The 12795-nt window shown below is 38.3% G+C and overlaps 1 protein-coding gene across 4 annotated transcripts in view; it reads right to left on the bottom strand.

Moving 5' to 3' along the window:
- Window positions 1–12795, bottom strand: part of LOC126483988 (GATOR complex protein WDR59) — a 292472-nt gene that overhangs the window by 46137 nt on the left and 233540 nt on the right. For all 4 annotated transcript variants that reach the window (XM_050107289.1, XM_050107291.1, XM_050107292.1 and 1 more), the window contains one exon: window positions 6347–6528. In XM_050107289.1, the coding sequence (XP_049963246.1) occupies window positions 6347–6528 (182 nt within the window). The remainder of the gene's footprint in view (window positions 1–6346; window positions 6529–12795) is intronic.

Here is a 12795-nt window from a genome sequence, read left to right as displayed (position 1 = left end):
TAGCAGATGAGTTTTGTGGCTTAGGTAGCAAACAAACTATCAATGGCAGACAAGAAGGGGGTATAAAAAGCTAACTAACATTGGCAGAATTGTTTTTGTGAAAAGAGGAATATGTTAACACATAATTTAAATTAAAAGGCTAGGAAATGCACCCTGAAAGCATTTGGAGTGTAGTCTTACATGGAAGTGAAATGTGGACAATAAGCAGTTCAGAAACAAACAAAGTAGAAGCTTTTAAAATATGGTGCTACTTCTGTAGATTTGATGAGTAGGTCCAGTAACTTAAACTAGGAAGAAAATAACTTTACAGCACAATTTGTCTATAAGTAGGGACAGTTTGATACATCACATTGAAGAGTTTCAAAGACTAGTTAATTTGGCAATGGAACGCACGTGTGTGTGTGTGTGTGTGTGTGTGTGGGGGGGGGGGGGAATAAAAGCTGTACAAGGAGACCAAGGTTTGAATGCAATATGCAGTTTCATTGCATGTTGCGGTAGTTATGCAGAGAACAACAGATATGCACAGGATAGACTAACACGAAGAGCAGCGTAAAACTGGTCTTCAAATTTGTGAGCACAACCACCACTACCACCACAACCACCACCATCCACTAGACCAGACACCACAACTATAATGCAAAGAGTTGATGCCTGTTGGCCATTTAGCAGTTCATTCATCAATGATGATGTAACTAAATCCTGAACTGTGCAGACTGAGGCACAGATGGGTTATCAGAGCTTTGTACACCAAAGAAGAGAAGGGAATTATTACCTAGTATCAGAGAGTGTACTAGAATATTGTTATAACTATATCATGCCTTACAGCTCATTAGGCCCAGGGCAGGTACCTTACAGCCAGGCATACAAGACTACAGAGAGATTCAGTTTGTGTCAGAAGAGAACTGCATTTTCCCTAATACATAATGGCTGCCTTACCACTACTATTGTCCATTCTCCACATTTCCATATGTGCAGTTATGGCCTCAGTAATATATACAGATAGTAATATTACTGCAATAGTCTAAGAATTGGAAATAACTTACCTCACATGGAACAAAAAATATTAAATACACATTACCACACAATTTAACCATGTGTACAACACAACAATGTATAAGAAACTCACACTATTTAACAAAAGCAGTAAAATCCAACATAGAAATTTTGTATGAAGGCTATTCAAAAGCAACCTAAGTAAGGCTATAAATAAAATATTGGAAAATCCAGGATGGAATAATGACAATATTATGAAAAAGACGGACTGCTACTCACTAGACAGCAGACATGTTGGGTCGCAGACAGGCACAACAAAAAGCCTACTAAACACAAAAGCTTTCGCACAGAAGGCAGTCTTCTGAAATAGGCAACATACACACACATTTAGGCAAATGTAGCTCACACACACACATGACCCCCATCTCTGGCTGCTGGGGCGGGCTGTGAGCAACTGTGCACGATAGGAGAAGTAACGTGGGTGGTGGGAGAAAGGAGGAGGCTTGGGCAGGGAGGGGGAGGGAGAGCAGTGTAAAGGTGGGAGATGGTTAAGTGCTGTTTGTGCGAGCATACAGGGACAAAGTGGAGAGAGGGTAGCGCAGCTACATGCAGAAGGGAGGTTAGACGGACGTTTGGGAAGAGTGTGGCATAGAAACGAGAAGTAAGCATACTGGGGGTTTCTTGTGGAATAAAAGGGTGTGGAGTCGGAACTGGGAAGGGGATAGGACGATGACTAACAAAGATTGAGGCACGGAGGGTTTTGGGAACATAGGATACATAACAGAGAGAGTTGCCTCCTGTGCACTTCAGAAAAACGTGTTGGTAGGATGGATCCAGATGGCACAGGCTGAACAAAAGCAGTTATTAAACAAAGAAAATTGCACTGGGAAGTGTGCTCAACAATGGGCTCATCCAGCTGTTTCTTGGCCACAGTTTGTCAGTGGCCATTCACGAGGACAAACACCTTGTTGATTGTGATGCTCATGTAGAATGAAGCATAATGGTTGCATCTTAGCTTGTAGATCACATGACTGGTTTCACAGGTAGCCCTGCCTTTGCTGGGAGAGGTGATGCTTGTGACCAGACAGAAGTAGATGGCGGTGGGAGGATGTATGGGACAGTACTACGAGAGCAGACATTCTCTCAGTGAAGGCACAGTAACTGGTTACAATGGGGCATCCTCGATGTTGAGTTTATGGACTTTAGGAACCATGTAGAGGGTAAGAGTACAATGAGCAGCAGGGGTGAGGAGGGGGGCGAGGTGAATCTGACAGCTAGCAGAGTCCTTCTGACAGATACCCCTTGCAGTTCAAAATACCAATGGTGGAACCTTTGTCAGAAGTAGGATAATAAGGTTGGAATCATATTTTATGTGGTGGATTGTGGTTCTTTCTGCAGATGTACAGCCAGCTTGCATGTTGACGGACTTGGGGAATGATGGTGAGGTGAGGTTCAAGGATAAGAAATTCTGGAATGTTAACAGGAGTGATTTGGGATCAGTAGGGGCAGATTAAGGCTTGATGGAAGAGTGAACTGCATCAGTCAGGGTTCTATGTTGGTCTTTGGTTGAGTCTGACTGGTAGGGCTGGTGGTGAAAAAGCGTTTCCACTGTACGGACTGGGAGAAGGATAGGTCTTTAACAGTCCAGCATGATTGAATCTGGGAGTGGGATGGAAGGTAAGGCTTTTGGAAAGGACTGATATTTCTTTGGGGCTACGTCTTTCGGAGGAAATGTTTCAGGCCTTTTTAGGTTCTGGTCTCTGTGTGGTGGTGGGAGGAAGTTTTTGAGGGTGAGGTTAATGTAGTAGGTCTGCGATGCAGGGTTTTTCAGCTGTGAGGGGATGAGGGGGAGGTTTGGAGGTTGTTGTAGAGGTTGTGAACAGTGGTAGTCCAAGGTGGAGTAGGAAGTGAACAGGTTGGAGAGGACTTTTTTTTATGTGGCATAATACCTATTTCCTGGAGAACAATAGTTTCCATATGTGAGATGGGATCCAGGAATTTGGGATTGCACAGTAGGAGGATTTTATGGGTGGAAAGGGGGTACTGCAAGGAGGTATGGGCCTGATTGACATGGTTTTGCAGGACTATGTTGGTGAGGGTTAAGGATTGGTGGAATCTGAAAAGATGGAGGTCATTGCAGAAGAAGCATTTGCAGCTGGAGATAGGTAATTTGATGGTAAGGTTATTTGGGGGAATTCCATGAGCTGTGCAGAAAGGGAACATTATACGGGACTGGATCCTGGGTATGATAAGGAAACTTTTCTGTATTGGCACAGATGGAAGGAGCAGAGGTCCATGGTGGGGGATAAAGTGTGTAAAAATACATAAATAACAGAGAAATATGTGTGAAAAAATACGTTGAGATATATTGAAAAAATTCATCTGAAAAGTGCTACTACCTACTCCAGTCTGGTCACAAGCATCGCCTATGCCATCAAAGGCAGGGCTACCTGTGGAAGCAGTAATGTGATCTACAAGCTAAGCTGCAACCACTGTGCTTCATTCTGTAAGGGCATAACAACCAACAAGCTGTATGTTCACACGAATAGCCATCAGCAAACTTTGGCCAAGAAATAGCTGGACCATTGCTTCATAACCAGGGTTGTGAGTAACTGAATCCACTTTCCCTTCTTCCCTTTTTTCCCCTCTCTCCTCCCTGATGAAGGAACAAAGTTCCGAAAGCTAGGAATGTAAATTTTCAGTTCTGTTTTATGTGTATCGATCGGCTGTACTGAGCTGAGGTAAGTACTGGCCAGCCCCTCTATCTCTTTGTTAGTATTTGAAGCACTTAATTATCAATTTCCCACTCTCTACTCGCCCCCCTTTGCCCCAGCCTCCTCTTCAAGTCTAAAGTAGCCTTTTTATTTCGCATGTTTGTCACTCAATATCTCGGCTATCTGGTGAGTAGCAATCTATCCTTTTCATAGCATTGTCAAATAAAAGTAAAAGAAAATTTATTACAAAAATCTTAAAACTTCAGCTTTCTATTACGTCTTTATATTACCACCATTTAGATTTGAGTATTTATCATGTTGATAAGGCTTTGCACAAAATTCTGGCACCTAACATTGCAGCCAGCTGTTGACAGATTCTTGAAGTTCTTCATTGGAGTCATCAAGCGTTTGGAGCCAAGACATTTTTTCTGTGCACGAAGAGTTGGAAATGACTTGGAGTCAAGTCTGAGGTGTAAGTGGATTTTCAAAAATGTCCTATTTGAACTGACCTAAGAATTCTTGTATTTGTTTGACAGAGTGATCAAGAATTGTTGCACAAAAATACAATGCTAGTTGTCAAGAGATCTTCACTGTTCACTCACAGTCTTGTGCAAAAGAGCCAAGAAATCTAGAGAATGTTGTCCAACAGCTGATGTAGGTGAAATAATGATTTTCATTACTTTTACCATCAACCTTTGTACAAGTTCGTTGCTGACAACTGACAGATGACCACTTCTGTCATCTACCTGAATTTTAAGCCTATCACTATTAAACAACTGATACCACTGACACACACACTGGTGTGTATACAACACAAATTTGATATTGGATATCAATAGCTGTGAGGTTTCCTTTACTACAGAATGGATGTCATATCTGGATGGATTTTCAATTGCAGTGCTTATTTTGTATGGCTATGTAGGCAAATGAGAAGCAATGGAAGTTTCTCACTATCACAGCTCAAAGGACGACACAGACCTACTTGTGAGTCAGTGAAACTGTTCCAGTCCCCTCACTGCCTCCCATAGTATATGAAAACATAAGTTACTTTCCAGACCGCCTTCATAAGCAACAGTTTGCATAATTACAATGAAAATAGCTGTTTGCAAGTTTTCACAAGACTGAATAATAGTTCTGTTGAGAAGTGACACACTTAAGACCGCACACAAGAAATTTAAATCAGGTCATAATTACTAGTACGCTCAACAATTCCTGCTACTCAGAAAGAGATAAACATGTTTTCCATTGATTTTCTCTTTTCTAGCGCCTGTTCATAATTTCAGGCCTCTTGCCACTGATATTGGCACTTTTCTGCCTCATTCTTTAGGTCAACAACTTCTGGCCATAAATATTAAGAAAACAGAGGCATGTGCTGGTAAAAAGCTTTCAGTTTAAAGGCTTAACAATTTGCAGACAAACAGGGCTCTTGAGTTTGGTATGTGTCCAACAGAAATTGTACACTTCAAGAAAAGACTAATGACTACAAGTGAAAGAGTATCTTTATGCAATGTAAATAAGATTATGAAGATATGTAAATGCAATTATAATTTTGGGTGAACATCTGATGATGAAGTGGGAATCCAAACATGTAGTAAGGGTAATGCTTCTACAGTTACATTTATGTTGAAGATGTGTGCTTAGGAGAACAAGGGGAATTACAAACACAAAATTTGATTACAAATATATCACCGTGAGATTGCTGTATGGATAAGTGTAGATATTCCTTTCAATTGTTGATACACTGGTGGAGCACTGTCCAGGTGTCTTCGTATGCCTCCATAGTTCTTATAGTTCTGCAGCATCTGCTTTACTGAGGACTGCTTGCATGTATTCCTTTGACCAGGATACTACTGATGCCAAGCTAAATATTTCACTGGCCATAACTGCCTTTTCCAATGGGTCTTTCTTTTATCTAGACTACATATATGATAGTGCATATACAAAATGCTATGGAAGTTGGCTCCTTGCATTGGTGTTATCTAACATATCAACTAAAGGAGTTGTCCGATCTTTTAAGGGAACTTAGGATGCTATGAATGATTCTGGCAGCTGCTTCAACACATTATTGGATTAGTATTTCAGCAGACAACATCTGTCACCAATGTCATTTTTGGAAACAAGACAGCTACTATGTGCAGATAAATGTGGGTTCCATATGCACGGACCCTGTAAAACTAGCTTGCTCTCTTTGTTCATGACAACCAAAGACAGTATATACTGGTACCTAGAGTGACGCTGGGTTCCTTACTTTAGACAAAGTTTTTGATGCAGATCTACACTGTCTCCTACTAAATGAAATATTCTGGGATACTCAAATTGGTCGATAGTCAGACAGAAGATTCCATATCAAAAAAGAGAAATTGATAGTATTCTGGGTTTATCTCAAAATAGTGTATGAGAGAAAGAGAAAGAAAGAGAGAGAGAGACAGGGAGGGAGAGGGAGAGAATAGAATTTTTTAAATGTCATTCAACATTTTCCATTGCTGGGTATTAAACACAACAAATTATTAAGCATGCATCTGAGAAGAAACTAAAATAAAACACAAAATGCTGAATGTATTTAATTTTCTGAAGACAGAATGAAATAACACTGAATATGGTATAAGTAGTAAGAGAGCTAAAATGAACACTGAACTTACTTTATAGACTTAACACTGTCAGCATCACAATGTTCTCGATGTTCCGCAATTCCAGAAGCAAACTTAAAATCGTCCAGTGAATCAGACCACGAGTTGGAACGATTTTGTTTCAGTGTAGGATAACTTGATCCTTCAAGGCTTGTGTCTACCTGATGTATAGTGTGATATGGGGAACCACCAGGCTATTAAAATAAAACAGACCATCAGAAAATGATCATTTTTACAGAAAATAATAAAGAATAATGAGGAAAGGCAATCACACATTTGTAGCTGAGTGATGTGAAGCACAGAGGCACATATAGCAGCAGAGCAACATCCCACTCCATATCTAGTTCCAGTACACATTGTTTGCTCACTTCCACTAAGACAATTGAAAACAACCCAACCACCTGTGGGGTGTGAAGAGTGTGTGTGTGTGTGTGTGTGTGTGTGTGTGTGTGTGTGTGTGTGTGTGTCCATCCACCCATCCCCTTAAATAAAGAAAAGAGCAGTGAAAGCTAAAAGCTACTAACATCCTTGTGCTGTTACATGTGTGTACGTGCCATGCATAACTCAGCTAGATGAGAGTGGTTGTATTTCTTCATTATTATTTATTGTTTCATCCTGCAATTTCCATCTTCATTATGGAGAGTAATAAGTTTAAAACTTTATGAATAATATTGCAGGAAAAAATTTAATAATTGCTCTATACTCTTAATGTGGATATACTTATTTTAGACATTAACACATGTCAAGGAAGATAAACACAAAAGTATTTTGTAAATAGTTGAAATGCCTATCTCAAACAATATATTTCTAAACACAATGTACATAGAAATACACGACTGCTCATCAACAAAGCAGCACAAATGTTCAGTAATGCTGCTGTTACAAATGCTCAACACATACCAAACTCCCTGACACGCATCTCCAAGTTATTAAGTTCATGCCACAAAAACAGGATCAGATAAATAGAAACAAGACATAACCAGCTAGCAGTCATTACAATGGGACACAACAGAAAGGAAAGTGACTCAAGTCAGAATACTGGAACTACATATTTTAATGACCAGAAGAATAAAGGGGACTAATTAATTATTTTCAAAACTGGTGTAAAGAGTTGAATTCCCCAACATAAGTTACAAAGAAAGCTTGTAGACTGTGTACACATAAGACTGTTGTTAGAAGAGAAGGAAAACTAATTGATAAAATAAAGATGAAAGTGAGATGTAAACTAAAATGCCTAAGAGAATTTGCATATTTATCTAAGAGATATGGATCAAAATAAGTCTTATCTGAGCAACAAAAACAATGATATGCTCCTGAAGTTAAAATTACAATTCAGATTTCTGATAGGTATAAGTGCAAATATAGGGCTAAAAAAATTAAAATACTAAATCAGCTTTAGCTGGTGTATTACTGTATTTGTCTAAGAAGTATCAATGGTCCTGAATGTCACAGGAATAAATTTATGTTTTCATACATCATACTTGAAAACAATCAGCTCTTCTTATATTATTTATAATCTGTTACTGTGTTTCAATGTTTCTATACATTTGTGTCATAGTTTGTAAGTTGTTGACATAAAATATGAAGAGAGACATCAGACTTAAAAAAAAAAAAAGATTAAATTTAACAAAAAAGTAAAGCCACATTGTGTGCATCATATGTCAAACTTCTATTTTCTTCATATGTTCATCTATGTCTATAATGCAGAGTGCATTATTACAAAACTAGTACAAGTACTAGAAGGTAGGTGTGTGTGTGTGTGTGTGTGTGTGTGTGTGTGTGTGTGTGTCGGAGAGTAAGTTGATGAGAAAATGGGAAAGATATGGAGGAAGAGAGCTATTATCTGCACCAATCAGCTAGTAGACATTTTATGATATTCACGAGATCTACAGCAAAATAAAGAAACAAGGATTAAAGAAATGTTTTCTGTTAGAAGTCTGAATTCTTTTGCTTCTATTTTTAATGTGACGCAGAGTCACAATTACTTGGGTTATTATAAAGCAGTGTCTGGGATACTGTTTCTTACAGTTAAAGGTTTTCTTTGAAATTGTTAATTTACTGGATACTTGAGTAAGTATACTTGAAAAAAGAGACAGCATTGGTCGTATATTTTTTACTATTGCAAAATCGATTTTCTGTCACTGAGTGACCATCTTCAGTGCTATATTGTATAACTTAAATTGGGATGCACTGTTGTCACTAAGCTTACGGCAATCACATAGACACATAGACAAGCCGTAAGCTTAGTGACAACAGTGCATCCCAATTTAAGTTATACAATATAGCACTGAAGATGGTCACTCAGGGACAGAAAATCGATTTTGCAATAGTAAAAAATATACGACCAATGCTGTCTCTTTTTTCAAGTATACCTGTTATCTGGTCGTAGTGCACAAGACAACATGGAGTCGCCAATCAATAAAACTTGAGTAAGTGCTTGTATTCTATAATGAAATAATATTTTGGAATACTGAACATTGCTCAGTACCAGCTGATTAAAAAAAGAATAACTGGGACAGTTAGTGTCTGTTTCCTACAGTAAATAACCTGATGCATAAGTGAGGTAAGCAACGCATGAACAGTAATAAAGTAAACTTTCCTTAAACTTTCCTTACTACTTCAGAAATCATAGCTTGAAGCATATGACACTTTTATTATTATTTTACATTTATTTATAATGTTTGATAATGTGTTAAGAATTTGTGCATGATATATTGTACAAAATTGTAGCCAACATATGCTACAAAACCTGATGTTACAATTAAGTAGAAATTAGGCATGTGAAATAAAGATAAGTAACACATAACAATCACCAGAAGGAAGGCTATATTTGAAAATATTAAATGCTTACTTCTCTCTTTTTGTTAGTCTCTGGTTCAAAGTTATGAAACAGTGACAAAACACTATTTCCCATCTACTCATATTAATACAGCAGCACTAAATATTACATAAATTTTCTAGTTGCAAATAAAATTAAATTACACACAACCCAGACAAGTTTCCACAAATAACATGGATAATAATTACAAAATTACTCTAACTATTAGATGGTCACTAATGAATGAAACACACACAACACAGATGACTGAGTTTTCTGTACTAAGACAGTCTAATTCTTTAATGAACATTACTCCTTTGAGGTAAAAAAATGACTATTTTCTAATAAAACAATGAGTCCACAACATATAATTTCTGTTGGCAAACAAACACTGAAGCATTATGCTTAATAATTTGTATTTGTAGATAAAAAGTAACTTAATTTGAGGAGCAAGAAATGTTATATTATCACTTCAGCATTCTAGTTGCTTTACTTAACATTTCTACTCTTCTTACCCACAGCATTTTTTTCTGTTCTTGTACAAAACCTTATCCAAATTCTTCTCTCTAGTTTCCTGGTCACTACTCTCAAAATTAGAGTAGGTGGCTGTATTGTCATCCTCGGCAGTAACTACATGTGAATTTGTAACTTCATACATTCTGACCTAAACCACTACCAAAAAATGTTTTAAAATACAGAAACAAAATTTAATTTATTATAAAGTGTTTAATACACTACCGGCCATTAAAATTGCTACACCAAGAAGATGACGTGCTACAGACGTGAAATTTAACCAACAGGAAGAAGATGCTGTGATATGAAAATGATTAGCTTTTCAGAACATTCACACAAGGTTGGCGCTGGTGGCGACATCTACAACGTGCTGACATGAGGAAAGTTTCCAACTGATTTCTCATACACAAACAGCAGTTCACCGGCATTGGCTGGCGAAATGTTGTTGTGATGCCTTGTGAAAGGAGGAGAAATGCATACCATCACGTTCCCGACTTTGATAAAGGTCAGATTGTAGCTTATCGTGATTGCAGTTTATGGTATCGCGACATTGCTGCTCGCATTGGTCGAGATCCAATGACTGTTAGCAGAATATGGAATCGGTGGGTTCAGGAGGGTAATACGGAATACTGTGCTGGATCCCAATGGCCTCGTATCACTAGCAGTCGAGATGAGAGGCATCTTATCCGCATGGCTGTAACGATTCGTGCAGCCATGTCTCGATCCCTGAGTCAACAGATGGGGACGTTTGCAAGACAACAACCATCTGCACGAAAAGTTCGACGACGTTTGCAGCAGCATGGAGACCATGGCTGCGGTTACCCTTGACGCTGCACCACAGACAGGAGTGCCTGTGATGGTGTACTCAACGACGAACCTGGAAGGACGAATGGCAAAACGTCATTTTTTCAGACGAATCCAGGTTCTGTTTACAGCATCATGATGGCCGCATCCGTGTTTGGCAACATCGCGGTGAACGCACATTGGAAGTGTGTATTCATCATTACCATACTGGCGTATCAGCCATCGTGATAGTATGGGGTGCCATAGGCTACACGTCTCGGTCACCTCTTTTTCGCATTGACAGCACTTTGAACAGTGGACATTACATTTCAGATGTGTTACGACCCGTGGCTCTACCCTTCATTCGATCCCTGCGAAACCCTACATTTCAGCAGGATAAAGCACGACTGCATGTTGCAGGTCCTATATGGGCCTTTCTAAATACAGAAAGGCCAGCACATTCTCCAGATCTCTCACCAATTGAAAATGTCTGGTCAATGGTGGCCGAACAACTGGCTCGTCACAATACGCCAGTCACTTCTCTTGATGAACTGTGGTATCATGTTGAAGCTGCATGGGCAGCTGTACCTGTACACGCCATCCAAGCTCTGTTTGACTCAATGCCCAGGTGTATCAAGGCCATTATTACGGCCAGAGGTGGTTGTTCTGGGTACTGATTTCTCAGGATCTATGCACCCAAATTGCATGAAAATGTAATCACATGTCAGTTCTAGTATAATATATTTGTCCAATGAATACCCATTCATCATCTGCAATTCTTCTTGGTGTAGCAAATTTAATGGCCAGTAGTGTAATTCAGAGCATAAATTCTTATTATGTTCAAATGAATGACCCACTTAGACACAAATTCTTAAACAATGATTGCTTAGATATCAGTTGATGTATATGAAATACTTTCACTACTCTGTTGTTTCCCAAGTTATGTTTCTCTTTATGTGAATATACATTCACAACTGTGGGCATTTTAAACCTACTTCAAGGCATGTACAATATTACTCAGTCAGAAATATACATATCATGCTTCATGAATGGTTTAATGCTCAATATCAGTTAGAGCTCTCTTATCTGTGAAGAGGATTCATTCTAGCATATATACTGCCCTTCTGAATCTCAGTTTATATTTCAAATGGCTGCAGCAAGTACTGATGAACAATAAACTTTGTAAAAACACAAAATAATTCTGTTTCTAAATTAGCTGACTGGCATAAAAATTAAGGAAGAGTTAACTCATAAGCAAAACACTCATAAAAGAAAACTAAAGTGATTCGCCAATCAAAGGGCTCCATCTAAACATTACGTAAAATTAAATCTTTTGAAAGTCATATGGGACTTATTCTTATCACACATTCAACCAAGTAAATATGGGTTATATGCAACAATGTTACTGAAATATCACGGGTATATTTGCTGCTGCATAAAGCAGAGATGTAGACAGTTTGTGGCTTGTAATGCGCAGGCCTTATATACAGTAAAAGATAAAAAAAAGTGTCTTGGGTAGTATGAATATGAAGCTCGTGTGACAATCGACGCAATAATAAAGAAAATGTGTATTATTTGTGGCAAATGAATAAAGTTCACAAGATTACTGAAACTCTAGAGATGATTTTGGGTGAAGCGTAAATGAAGAGAAAAACAGACGAAGCTGGAAAAATCCAAGTGATGCCTAATCGGTTAGTTACTGTGCCTAACGTGACACTAAGAAAATGTGACAAATTTCACTGGATTGTTCATACAGTTTTTTCCTGTTTGAGGAAAATGACAGTTGTCTCATCATGAGACAGAGATACAAGAGAACTCCCAACATTTTCTCCTTTGGTATTGCTTAACCCATAACCCAACATAGCAACTCTTAAAGACAGTTTCAACCTTGGAAAATGCAGTATCCTGAAATCATTTTTAATCTCTTGAGATAATATTTCAAGAAAAAACTGTGATTTCTGATGTGTTGTGCGTGTGAACGTGCCACCAACAACTTGTCCTTCTTTGGGCCAAAGGGCAATAGTCCAGTTTCCACAAATGAGCATGGAACACATATTTTTCTTTCAGAAGGTTACTTATATTTGTGCATGCTGACCCCAATTGGGGGAAAAAAGCTTGCACGGTTAAAGTTTTCAAAATAGGCTAATGCCCTTTCTTTGAATAAAGTTCTCACTATTCTAACCAAGAGTGTAATATTATCAAATTTTTTGTATTTTTGGACGACAAAAGAGCAAATTAATTTATGTGCAATATTATTATTACTGTACGTTTTATGTGTTACATTACTTCCTATGTCCTCCATCAATTGTTATTTATTCCGCCAAATTATGAACAAACATTCATAAAG

Source organism: Schistocerca serialis, chromosome 6 (assembly GCF_023864345.2).
Source record: "Schistocerca serialis cubense isolate TAMUIC-IGC-003099 chromosome 6, iqSchSeri2.2, whole genome shotgun sequence".
NCBI lineage: Eukaryota > Metazoa > Arthropoda > Insecta > Orthoptera > Acrididae > Schistocerca > Schistocerca serialis.
Note: the sequence above shows the minus strand (reverse complement) of the source record. Positions and strands in the feature narration are given on the sequence as shown.